A 13,698-nucleotide genomic window follows, 5' to 3' on the forward strand; every position below is an offset into this window, starting at 1 on the left:
ACTGTTTACAAGCAACTCTTCAATTAGTTGTCCCTGATTGTCTTTCAGTCTCGAGCGTCATATCAACAATTTGGTTTTAAATTGGTAATTCTGAGCTCTGAGCCTCTGTGTAGTGTTGACAAGGTGAATTCTGGGAACTGTAGGCAGCTGCAGTTTAGAGAGGTTTCTGTTTATACTTTTCCATTAGTTAAGAGTCCCTAAGGAATATTGCAAAAGCTAAATACAGATGCAGATGTGTCATATTTTCAGGTTTTTAAATAATTCATTTTGTTCGCTGCAGCCATGGTGCACTAAGGGTATTGTAGGCGGATGAGTAAACTGTGTCTACAGTTGCTGCAGAAGCACTTTAAAAGCTCAGATCGATATAAAGTAATTTCTAATGATAGTATTTCAATTTCCATTTCATTTCATACATTAGTGGAAAATAGTTTACTGATGAACTGTTGACACTGGGGGTTTGTGCATTAACCACAGTGACCAGGATGTGGTTTCCAGGATGTGTTAGTGTGAAGACGAGGAGTGACTCAACAGAAGATTCATCTTTCACACAGCAAAGACAGAGATGTGCTGGATCTCGGTTCTTAGTGTGAAGATTTGCTGCTTTTCTATGTCGTCACATAAATTACATATACTTGCATATTGAACCCACCAAGAGATTTGAAAGTCAACTCGGGTTAGGAAACGTTATGATGCACACTTGAACTATTCTATTCTACTCTTCTAATCTTGTCTCTCATATGCCTAAAACACTGACTTAACAATATCGTTTAATCATTTGGTAAATATAAATTATAAGCGACTACACACTAGTGCTCTGAAGGCCTCCAACAAAAGAGCAAACTTCATGCACTTGTGGATTAGACTGGGAACAATGGGGACATTTCCAATCAGAAGCTTTTATCTCAACACATATTTCAACAACTGTTTTCACACATCATCAGTTTAATTTTGTGTAACATTGCTCCTACGCTAAACACAGGTAAGAACTTTTCTTTTTGTTAATAGTAAACACTTTGAGCTTCACAAGCAAGGTTTTGTTCTCCTCAGTGGTTTTTGGTTGATGGATGGAAGTCCCACTGGTGTTGATCTTAAACCTCAGTAGATAAAAAACTCAACTGTTCCTAAAGAGAGATCCAATTCGAGGTGAAGTGAGATTGTTTTTGTAGTTTTGGTGAAGTGGCCCTTTACTGAGTGCAGTTCTCCGGACGACCTGTGTGTGGAGACAAAGTTAAAACACTGAAGTTGATCAAATTAAAAAAAACGTTACACAACATAAACTCCACAACACTTTCTCTAATAATAAATGATGTTTGTGTTCATAAAGCACAAACATCTTTATAAAGTAAATATCTTGGGTTCACAAGATAAAATATGATCTTTTGGGTCTTCAGGGGCTCCGTACATAGCACTGACCTTTGAAAAAGCGCCAACGTGGCGCCCTCTTGTGGCTAGTTACCCACAAGAGGGCGCCCTGATGGTATGACCCTGGCCTGTAAGTACAAGTGTGTGTGTGTGTGTGTGTGTGTGTGTGTGTGTGTGTGTGTGTGTGTGTGTGTGTGCGTGCGTGTGTGTGTGTGTGTGTGTGTGTGTGTGAATGTGTGTGTGACAACTGAAGCTCGTCACTCTGATCCTATAGAGGTAAGTGGTTTGTCTTCTACGTTCACATAGACTTTTAATTTTGACAACATCATAGAAAACAGATCAAGACGATACAAATGAGAAGCGAGTAAAGAGAACATGCAGGCGTCTTTTAATTGGATTTAATATTTCTCGGTTGAGATATTAATTAAGTCGGAGTATAAACAACAACAATAAATATAGATAGTCTAAAAAAAAATTGAAAAAAATAATAAGGGTGTAAATTGATTAATTAAGATCTGATTAGACGATGCTCACATGCTGTCAATGAGCTGCTTCTGCTGCTGATCTTTGTGTTTAATATTCTGCTGACACTTTCAAATCAAATGTGTTCAAATTACAAAGAGCAAAGAGCAAAGAGCAAAGAGCAAAGAATAAAGAGATGCATCTATAAAAAACTATAAAAAACTTCTGAAAGCTGATAAATATGTTTTTTTTATTTGTGGCATATACATTTTAGAGGAAAGGAATTATCTCATGATTAATCAACGTTTTTTTAAGAAAACGTGAAGAAGCAGAGCATTTTAAAATCCATAACAACTTTAGGAAAACCTCATCCGCTGAAGAAGATCATGTGACAGGATCAAAAGATGCTTTTGAGGAGGGTCAAAAGTTTCAAACACATGATAAAAATGTATCCTGTAGGTCCACTTACTTTTTTCATTTTTATTTTAAAGTTAATTATTTTAAAGCATTATTTGGAATAATTGATTGATTGAAAAAATTAAGAATGACGATGTATTTTTTTTTATGTTAATTTTGTCATTACTTTATTATTTAATTCTACTTGATACAGGTGAACAAATATTACAGGTGCCACCTCAACCCTTCATAGACTCAAAGAACTATTGTGTTGTAGATTTGAATTTCCAGGATTTGAATGATGGATCCACCGCTGACACTCTATTTTCTCATTTAATCACGGAACACAACATGAAATGTAGAAACAACACAAGACACAGGTGCAGTTTATTTTTTTACCTGTGTGTATTTTATTGACTGATGCAGAGGACGTCTGCTCAGCGTCTCTGAGCTACAGACACAGAGGTGGAATGATGAAACAGAAAACTACAGTGGGTCAGGGGTCACCTGGAGCTTGGCACGTACAGCAGTGAATGAGTCAACTTATTAACATGCAGCTTACACACACACACACACACACACACACAATCTCACAGACAAACACACACACATTCACACATTGTTTCTCTACGATCACCTACACACAACACACACTTACACATAATGAAGTCAACACAGAGACGACGCATCTGACACTCCTTTAACTTTACAACACTTTGCTTACACAGGGGAGAAGTGTGCGATCAGATACCAGGTGGGAAATGCACACAAAAAAATTTACTTTTGTGTATTCATGGAGATGTAAGCAACGTGTGTGTGTGTGTGTGTGTGTGTGTGTGTGTCTCTGAGATTAGCTACAAAAAAAATGACATGAACACACATGCACCGGTAAAACACACTATCTCACACTCTACACTTCCCATGTATTTCTCTTTTTTAATTTTCAATTTGTCACGATGAAACCGTTCAGGATCTTCACACAAATGAAACACGCTGCCGAACAACGCAACACGGCCTCGGCTGGCAGACGCTTGGGTCTAAGGCAAAGTTGTAGTTCCACAGGACTAGTGCTGCTGGTGCAGTGCAGTGGCCGTCTCCATTGGAAAGCCTTCATTCAGTCAGTCAGTGTGTGTTTTTTGTTGTATTATTTTAGCACCACGGGAATCGCTTCTTCCATCAGAATCCTGTCAGACAGCTGAGAAAAAATATTCCCTTTTCCGATATATCCACTGGTAAAAACTAAGAATGGTTTATGATCACTGGGGTCGACGAGGTTACACATCCATGAAAAATGAAAAGAAGCAGGACACACGACACAAAGCAAGGCTTAACATCACAGATCACGTAGAAAGTTTCCATTTACAGTTTCTTTATCTTTTATTTATTCTCCGTTGCACGACGGTCGTCTGTTTTTTTTTTTAAGCTTTAAGCATAAAAAGGGCAAAGGATGGACCCCGGCCTTTTTGTTTGTTCTTTTCTCTGCCCACACACACACACACACTGACACACACACACACACACACACACACACACACACACAGTAAACACAGTAGGCTTATCCAATAACACATGACGTAAAATCATCTGCAGCCGTTTTTTCGAGCTGGGTTTGAAGAGACCAGTTCCCAAGGCAAAAAAATAAAAACCTCTGTTTGTCCGTCACTGAGGCTGATGGGTCCGATCCCAGTACGTCGCCCAGTTCGAGGATCGAGGAGCCGGAGGAGGAGACTCCAGGTTCAGCATCCGCAGTTCACACCTCTGAATATGGATCTAGTGTGTGTGTGTGTGCGTGTGTGTGTGTGTGTGTGTGTGTGTTTGTAGTCTCCTGTTGTGCAGAGAGAGAATCTCAGCGAACTGATTGTCTGCGACCCTCTGAACAAAGGTTCGCCTGATGTGCAGTCGTGAAAAGCATATTCCCCCCCCACACATTCGGAAAAAACTCATAATGATCATCGTGTTGCGTTTTTCCGGATGCGATGACCTGCTGTGCACCCCCGGGTGGAGACACACGTTCACGGAAGTAATGTTTTTTCTTCCCCCACAAAAAAAACGTCCATGTCTCCACAAAAAAATGAAAAAAACACGTCCACGGAAGGAGGGGGGGGGGGGGGGGGGACAGGCTGTACTTTTCTCGTTGCAATGGCGGAGGTCAGGGTAACAGTGGCGGGGGCTGCGCAGAGGTCAGAGGAGGTCACGGGCCCCGTGTGACATCACTTCCTGGTGTGGAGGCTCTCCTGGAACTTGGTGCTGGTGTAGCGGATGTGGAAGCCCTTCTTGCTGATGGTGTCGTCGCTGTGGAAGCGGATCAGCATGGCGTCTCCGGGCGAGTAGATCCCCTCCCTGGGCTGAGGACGGGGGGGGGGGGGGGGGAGGAGACAGCAGAGACGTGAGAAGACCTTCCTCGAACACTCAAAGGTTCACACATCACAGTTTTAAACCCATTTTCTACATTTTACATCACAGGAAATTATTCTGCAAAACATTCTGCTGCGTTTTGAGATATTTGAAAAATATTCCCCCTCCTTCCCAAACAGCCCTTAGTCTCTATTCAGTCATGCATAATGTTATCAGCACTGTATTATAACTTTATGAACTTTAGAATTTGCTTGAGTTGTGTAGCTTCACACACATTAACATGTTAGACACAAGACACTAGTATTTCACACCGGTCAGTCGATCTACAGGCGGCGGTAACGCTTCAAAACTAAGAAGGAAAAAAGGAAAGAAGAAGAAGAAGAAGAAGAAGAAGAAGAAGAAGAAGAAGAAGAAGAAGAAGAAGAAGAAGAAGAAGAAGAAGAAGAAGAAGAAGAAGAAGAAGAAGAAGAAGAAGACTGCAGATAAACATGGATGGAAACAATGTACGTTTCAAAATTAAACTTTATGAAGATGGAAATGCACTGAATCTGATCCGTTGGGCTTCAGTTATAAACAATATGTATTTTTCTGAATGTTCTTCTGAGTCATAAAGCTCCATAGGTCTCATTTACACTGCATTACAAACACCCCCCCCCACACACACACACACACACACACACACTGTAACGGACACAGATCAGTTAATAATCTGTATTAATATGGAGACATAGCACTCAAACGGTTTTAATCTAAAGGTTTGACGTCCACATATGTGCAGAACTTTCTATATCATGTTGTGGCACACAGAATGGAGCAGCCGGGGCTTGAACCACCGACCATCTGGTAAGTGGACGACCCGCTCTGCCTCCTGATCGACAGCCGCCCAAATAATATAAAGTTTATAAATGTTAAATGTTTCAAATTCTGTGGAAATACAAAAACTCACACAACTTTTTAACAGTTTAGATTTTCATATCAAATTTAAAAAGAGAGAAACAAACAGCTGCCTGGTAAAAAAAATAAAAAATCTAAAAGTGAAAAGAACAATGATTAACAACAAGATGTTTCAGTTGAAAGGTGAAGCTGCTGTTATTCAAAGACCAACTTCTCCACCCAGTCTGCGGCAAGACGTTCTTTTATTGCCCCAATTGAATATCTGACGTGGGTGTGTGTCTGTGTCTGTGTATTTGTGTGGTTGCGTGTGCGTGGGATGGAAACTGAGCTACAGTCTTTTTCCTATAAGATGGAACATATCAACCAAAGCAGTGAGGATCATGACTGTGTTTGGAACAAAGAAGCTCAATCACATAAATAAGAAGTATCAGGCTTATTAGTGGAATCACGTTATTACTGGTTTAGTGTTTTACAGGAAATGTGAAAAATATGAAATAATATGTTTTAGAAGTCGGCAAAAACTGATTTTCATACAGAATGTAAATGATGGGAAACTGAAATACATAGAAATACATCCAAGAAGCTAAAACTGCACATCATGCATTCGACAATGGTCAGAAAAGATGTTTAGCATACACCCTGTGTGTGTATTTCTTTTATTTGACTCATTTTGATTAATGATTTCTTGATATAGTTATGATAAGGTTATTATTATTATGATTCTTGTATTTAAAGATCTAAAACAAAGAATAAACTCTGGCTCTTTACATTCTTACGGATTCTTACCCCTGAGCCACAGAAGCGTCCGAGGCGATGGGAGTTGGCGTCGTAGCCGTTGTACAGCTCGATGTAGTCGTACCCACAGTCGGCCTCCTCCTCCACCTCGAAGGTGATGAAGCTGAGCTCGATGCCGTAGCCCTGCTCTGCCGTCAGCAGCCACTCACAGTCCGTGTGTCCGGGGTAATTGTTGTCTCCGAACTGGGAGTGGGAGTAAAGGTTCTTCTGACGGACGTCTGCTTTCAATCGACCTCCACACTCTGCACAGACAGACACGGGGGGGGGGGGGGGGGGGTTGTTAGATAGATAGATAGATAGATAGATAGATAGATAGATAGATAGATAGATAGATAGATAGATAAAGGGAGAGAGAGAGAGAGAGAGAGATAGATAGATAGATAGATAGATAGATAGATAGATAGATAGATAGATAGAAAGATAGATAAATAGATAGATAGATAGATAGATAGATAGAAAGATAGATAGATAGATAGATAGATAGATAGATAGATAGATAGATAGATAGATAGATAGATAGATAGATAGATAGATAGATAGATAGATAGATAGATAGATAGATAGATAGATAAAGTGAGAGATAGATGAATGATACAAGGATGTCACTGTTAAGAAGTTTGTGATAATGAAGATAATGACAATAGAAATATTATATGTATAAATTGTAAGTAATCGAGGCAGAGTATTGAAGCCAAATATAAATACTGATTTAAAGTTAAATAACTTAAGCCATACAAAGTTGTGCATTAGACTAACACAGCCTGTACAAGTAGGGTGCAGCAGATGGAAGAATATAAAAAAAGGGAAAACAATAAAATACAAGATAAACTTTATATAAGAAATATAAAATCCAATAAACAATGGCAGCCCAGTTACGTGTTTAATGCATTAATCATTGATTTCTCTATATCTTGGAGGAGATGTACAGTTTTAGCAAGTTATGCAAAACTGTGAACTGAAACAATCCGACTTCATATGTTTCCATCATGTGTGTGCTGCCCGTCACCACCAGAGGGAGGTATTGCTCCTGCAAATCTAGACAATCTGGAACAACTTCATGACACAAAAACCCCAAACACACACACTCCTACACAAAGTCATTTAGCGTGAATAACAATGGACACACACACACACACACACACACCTGTGGAGTGTGTAGCTTGGAAGCCCTTGCGTTGCACTGAGGCGTCAGAGATGAAGCGCAGGTACATCTTGTTCCCGGTGGACACCAGCGGCTCCGGGACCTTGCTGCCGCACAGTCGACCCAAGATGGCCGCCGTGTCGGTGTCCCCGTCGAAGGCCTCCAGGTGGTCGTACGCACACTCCTGATGCTGCTCGATCTCGAACTCACTGAAGCTCTGTGGAGACGGACGGGGGGGGGGGGGGGGGGGGATATGTGAGAAGGAGAGCTGAGACAAGAACGTCCCCGTCTGTCTCATGGTGTCTCATGGTGTCTCTGACGAACCAGTAGAAACCTTTGAGTTTAAGGGTCTGAGGATCGTCCAGAGTTGGTTTCCTTCTGCTTTAACCTCTTATTGTGAAATGACAGCAGAATTCTCCTGATGATGACCTTTATTTTGTATTTTCTGTGCAATGACCCTTTAAAACGAACACACAAACACACACACACACACACGCACACACACACACACACACATGTAACATTCCCATGTCTTTATAAATTAGTGTAGAAGTGGTAATGAGGTATAAAAGGTTAATTACCACCATCCTCACTTATTCTTCATTTAAAGTCAAATTTCAAGAGCAAATTTCCAAATTCCATTTTTTCTCTCAGTGTTGAAACAATTTACATCGTCTCTGTTGGACAGTTGTGTGAAAATATAAATAGGTTTTCATCTGAAGTCTTTAAATACATCTGAGGAGAACCCCCCCCCCCCCCCCCCCCTTGACTATACACACTGTCACGGTTTGTACAAAGTGTCACGATTCATAATCTCATCAAGTCACCGGGAGCTGAGTCATCGCACCTCGCAGGCCTCTCTCCCACACACATACTCACACACACACACACACACACACACACACACACACACACACACACACACACACACTCACTCACCCCTGTGACTGTTACCTGAGCCGAACCCTGTCACGCCAACGCAAACCAACACACAATTCAAGATAGGCCAACACTCACCAACACAAACCAACGCACTATTTATACAATCCGGACGGAAGGAGACAGGAGAGTGAAGGTGGGCCGAGGTGAGGATGCTGGTTTCCAGGTGTTTTCTGAGTGTGGCTGAGGTGAGACTGGTTTTGGATCTGTGTGTGCGTGCGTGCGTGTGTGTGTGTGCGTGCGTGTGTGTGTGTGTGTTTGTGTGTGTGTGTGTCACAGAGTTGGGAGGCAATAACAGAATGACCTTCGAGGCTACGTTCAGATTTTTGGTATTAAACTTGTGATGTCATATATAGAGACTCACACTAATCTAAACACACACACACACACACACACACACACACACACACAAAGTACACATATAACCTATGTGTACATATAAAGTACACATTTTATCAAGATTCATGGGTAATTCTCTGAGAATCAAAGGAAGACAATGAAAAACCCCGATCTCACGACGTTAAAGAAAGTGAAAATAAAAAATCGGGGGGGTTCTTCCCTGACTCACATCCTTCCACCAACCTCCATGGAAAATACGTTTTTTATGATTTGACACACGACCTCCTCGTCTGAGTTTCTCTATTCTCTTCTGGATTGGATTAAAAGATGAATCAGAAAATCGGAAGGCAACGATATTTATCATCGTAGAAATGCTTACACGCTCAAACTTGCCCATGTGTGTGTTTGTGTGTGTGTGTGTGTGTGCCGTCTGCCCACAAACACACACACAGAGATAAAGACACAGATGGCCATTGCCCAAGGCATGTTACTAATGCATGAGCAGCGCACGCTTGTAGTTAACCCGAATATATGAACACGCACGCCCCCCCCCCCCCCCCCCCTATTCACATTAAGGTTTCATATGTAGAACATGGGAAAGAGAGATCACTGTGGCAGCCTGAAGCTTTTTAAATACATTGTGACCCCACAGACAGAATAATACATTGCTACGAGGGGGGGGGGGAGACATGAGGTTCTACATAGGGAGACAGAAGAACTCAGTGGATGCTTCATTTGAGTCAAACTCACGATCTTGACTCGGTGGCCCGGCGTGGCTGTGATGTCCCAGGTGCACTCCTTGCGGCTGGGATACTTGTCTGGCCAGTTGGGGCTGCTCAGGGTCCCACTGGGGCTGTGGATCTTATGCTCACACTCAGCTGGACACAAACACACACACACACAGAGAGACACACAAGCACACACACACACACGGAGGGGAAGTTAAAATCGTGGCTGCACAGGAAAAGGTCAGGGGAAATGGAAAGGGAACAGGAAGGAGAGAAACGAGAGAACTCGACCAGAGAGAGGAGATCTCAAAGAAACACATCCTGGTGACGAGTTCAGGATGAATCTCACATGCACGCTCGCTTTGCACGAAGACTCTGCTGCTGGGAGGTCGATTCGTGCCAACATTGTGCACGAAGAATAAAAAAATAGATAGAAATGTGCAATTTATCTGGTTCCAATGTATTTTTTCAATCATAACTAGTCACAGAGACAGAAAAACTCATTGTTCATAATTCATGCACATATCAGCAAGTCCCGAAATAAAGTGTTTCAAAGCAGTTTCATGTCACGTTTCTGTACTTTATGCAAACCTTGAAAAGCTTCCTGCATTAGTAGAAGCAACAATCTATAATATTCACCAATTATAGAGCAACAAAAGTTGTTTTTAACTTTTCCTTCAAACACAACATGTGCTGCAAACACCACAAACTGCAGCCGGAGTGAATTTAGGATTTGGTCTAAAATTGAATTAACTTCATCATAATCAGTTCCATAGAGAGGTGTGGACATAGACTGTAAATAAAGATGGACGACCAGACGGCTGCACAATAGTGAAGCCAAAGTGTCTTGATCTGCAGTACAGATCACAAATCCTGCCTCCTCCATGTTAATGGCTGGAACATGGACCAAACTAAAAACTCAAAATACACATTTTTGTTACTTTTTTTCTGTCGTGTCCAAGCGCAATTCGTCTTCGGTAAGTTTGGTTTTAAAAACAAGTTTGTGACTGGCCGCTGAGATGGACTCACGATTGGCTGAGCATGTGTATCGGTGGGAGCTTGATAGTTCAGCACAATCGCTACTGCAGAGACTTCAGAACTCCCACTGGGAAGTTGCAACAGTCGTGAAAACTGTAGTTTCTATTGTTTAGTAGGACTACAGTTAAATTTCCTTGTACACATAAAACTGTCCAATAACTCTGTATTATTCTTTGTTATGAACTGGTTTTGCGAACAATGGCGAACTGGATAACATAAACTTTGTTCCTGTGCAACTGGAACGCCACTCGGGTAGTAACAGGAGACTGAACATGTGCACCAGTTTGAATGTGTGGTGTGGTGTGAGTTGAACAAAGTGGCCCAGTGAGGTGATGGGAGGCATTTACAAGACAACAAACTGTGTTCCAGAGCCACACTTTTTATTTGGAGTCAGACAAACCGGACCCACGTACAGAGTGAGATGGATTTACAAGAACAAACGTATGAATGAGAAGGAGGATGTCACAGAGTCATTCATCACAAACTACTGAGACTTTTAAAAAGTCACACAGTTAAAAAAAAGTAGCTCTGACATTAAATTCAAACTCTAGTCTGACAAAGTAAACTTCTCTTCACAACATTGAGTGAATGTCAGTAACAGGAAGTGTAATTTAACAGTTCATTCATCAACTTTAACATTTCATGAAGAGGAAACAACTGGATCTTTCCGACCACAGTGATTTTACGATTTTCTTTACACACACACACACACACACAAGATGTTACACACCTCTACCAAGCGTCACTTAAATCAACCCAACATGTCAACAACACATGTCAGTCTCTCCTCCTGTTGAAACTTAAGTACACACACAGGCACTCACACACAGTCAGTATGTACATAACCACACACAGCCGTGTGATGGGAGGATGGATTTGCATGATTCTGTAAACTCACTGGGTCACACACACACAGACACACACACACACACACACACACCACACACAGGAAAACGGTGCGACATGTGAAACTTTCGGGCTCCCAGATGTTTGAAACGTGAGTCTTTTTATGAGCAGCCATTAGTGTGGTGTGTGTGTGTGTGTGTGTTAATGTTCAAAAGTTCAACTTCAAAGACCTGAGTATAATATTCCATGTGTGTGTGTGTGTGTGTGTGTGTGTGTGAACATGGTAATGTGTTAATGACTTTAATAAATAATGTTTACTGTCTGACGAAGACCTTCCCCCCCGTCACAGCGAGCAGAGCAGTTTGTCTTTTGAAGCGAGTTCAAGTCAAACCACGAGTGATGTGAGAGTTAAGTGGTTCAGAGTGAAGAGTCTGGGGTCTGGTAACGCACTGGTTTCAAACCTCCGTGCTGGAAACCACCACTGACCAGCATGGGGCAGCCAATGAGCGCCCCAGAGGAGCGATATGTTTCAGCAGGAGTGTTGTTTAACAATGTTATTTCATAAGGGTCTAATGATGAATTTGTAGCAAGGCCTTCTGATTTGAAAGTTTTTGCTTTCATGCATCGACTTGAATCACATCTAAAAGTCGAAGTCGAACAACAGTCAAATCTGAGTCATATGTCAGGTTTAAATTATTATTTTTTTAAAGTTTTTCACTCCTATCCCTTTTGTTTTTCAACTGAATTAAACAAAAACTGCAAAACATATTTCCACCACATTTGGCGAACGGATACTGTGGCAGAAAGAACCCATTAAACTTCGGTGCCGATCCGGGACCTGGGACAAATCCAGGAATTTTAAAACATGTTTTCTCCCTTTTTTCCCAGGGAACCATTTAAGGATCTTGACGGAAAAAAACAAGCATATTTAGAGGAGCTGATATCTATGACTGTGTGAACTTCTGTGCAGCTCTTTTGAATTTAACGGGACGGTTGAGGAGACATAAATTAAGATATAGGCTGACGACTTGCCAGCATTTGTCTCTCAAGTATCAAGATCGATCACATCTACATCCGGTCCCATCTCAAAGCTCAAGTCCAACTTCAGTCGAGTCAAAGTCAAGTATCAGACATTTTGTGACTTGAGTCCACGGCCTCCAGCCTCCAGCTCTGTGAGCGGGTTCCAACTGTGGAAATACATGGATGTGGACCCCACTCAAATGGGGAGGACCATCCTGTTGTCCTGGGGACGCTGACGGGTGAGGACAGAGTACGATGGACGACGGACGTTCTCGTGCTTGTGTGGATGTGTGAAGACGTGCATGTGCGTCCCGGTGTTTTTGTGCCAGTGCGGATGTGAGTGCACGTGGAACCCACCTTCCTTACAGTCGTGTTTGTTCTCATGCAGCACAAAGCCGTGGCGACACTGACACACGTACGAGCCCACTGTGTTGATGCACTCGTGCTGGCAGCCGCCGTTGTCCTTGCTGCACTCATCCTTGTCTGTGAGGGACACACATGCAACACGTCACTCGCGTGGGAAACAGCAAAGAGACGGAGGCAGGAGGTCAGGCGCGCGGGGGGGGGGGGGGGGGGAGTGGAGGGACGGGGGTGGAGACATTAAGGACAGGGAGGAGGGGATCAGTGAAGGAAGGAGGCAGCAACAAACAGAGATAAACGTGATGAACAGAAACAGACAGGAGTCTTAACTGGAGCTCAACCGATTTTTCTGAGCCAATACTGATTCTGATATCGCAATATTTAAATTTAAAATTAATAGTCAATGATTCCAAAGAGGTGGTTATCAAACTGTCATGACCAAGAAATTAGATTTTGACTTGATATTCTACAGTTGAACCATTAGGTTTTATAAGTTTCCAACAAAGTCCTTTAGAGCTGATGCATAAAAAGAAAATATTCCTTAGATTCTGTTATCAAAGCCTGATGATAAATACAGAATTAATATTTTCACAATTTATAACCCATAAACCTTATTATATAAGTAGATGAAAATTATAGATAAAAAACTATAAAATAAAACTGATATAATCCATCTACTGACTTTTGTCGGCAAACCTGTAAAAAGGTTGAGCTCTAGTTTAAACTAACATGTTCAAACAGAACTGAAGTCATGTGTCAAGTTGAAGTTCTGGTTTCCAGGTCTGAGATGTACAGCCTGAGGAGATGGTGGAGAACTCAGAACCATCCCCAGCTTTAAAACACATTGATACCATGCAAACATCTAAAGAAGAAGGTCTGATGATAGAAATGACCTCAAACTGTGAAACACTAACATTCATATGCAGTGAAACAATTCAGAAAGACAAAAGACAGCTTAACGAAGATTTAAGTTAATTTGTGTGTGTGTGTGTGTGTGTGTGTGTGTGTGTGTGTGTGTATGTG

The 13,698-nt window shown here is 41.7% G+C and overlaps 1 protein-coding gene across 1 annotated transcript in view; it reads right to left on the minus strand.

The window, feature by feature from the left end:
• Window positions 1-4,325: 4,325 nt before the first annotated feature.
• tll1 (tolloid-like 1) overlaps window positions 4,326-13,698 on the minus strand; it is a 38,397-nt gene continuing 29,024 nt past the window's right edge. Inside the window, exons 17-21 of the mRNA XM_062387801.1 lie at window positions 12,673-12,798; window positions 9,434-9,561; window positions 7,409-7,622; window positions 6,256-6,506; window positions 4,326-4,565 (exon numbers count right to left, since the gene is read on the minus strand). Of these exons, the coding sequence (XP_062243785.1) occupies window positions 4,431-4,565; window positions 6,256-6,506; window positions 7,409-7,622; window positions 9,434-9,561; window positions 12,673-12,798 (854 nt within the window). The 3' untranslated portion in view covers window positions 4,326-4,430. The remainder of the gene's footprint in view (window positions 4,566-6,255; window positions 6,507-7,408; window positions 7,623-9,433; window positions 9,562-12,672; window positions 12,799-13,698) is intronic.

Source organism: Platichthys flesus, chromosome 5 (assembly GCF_949316205.1).
Source record: "Platichthys flesus chromosome 5, fPlaFle2.1, whole genome shotgun sequence".
NCBI classification, from domain to species: Eukaryota; Metazoa; Chordata; class Actinopteri; order Pleuronectiformes; family Pleuronectidae; genus Platichthys; species Platichthys flesus.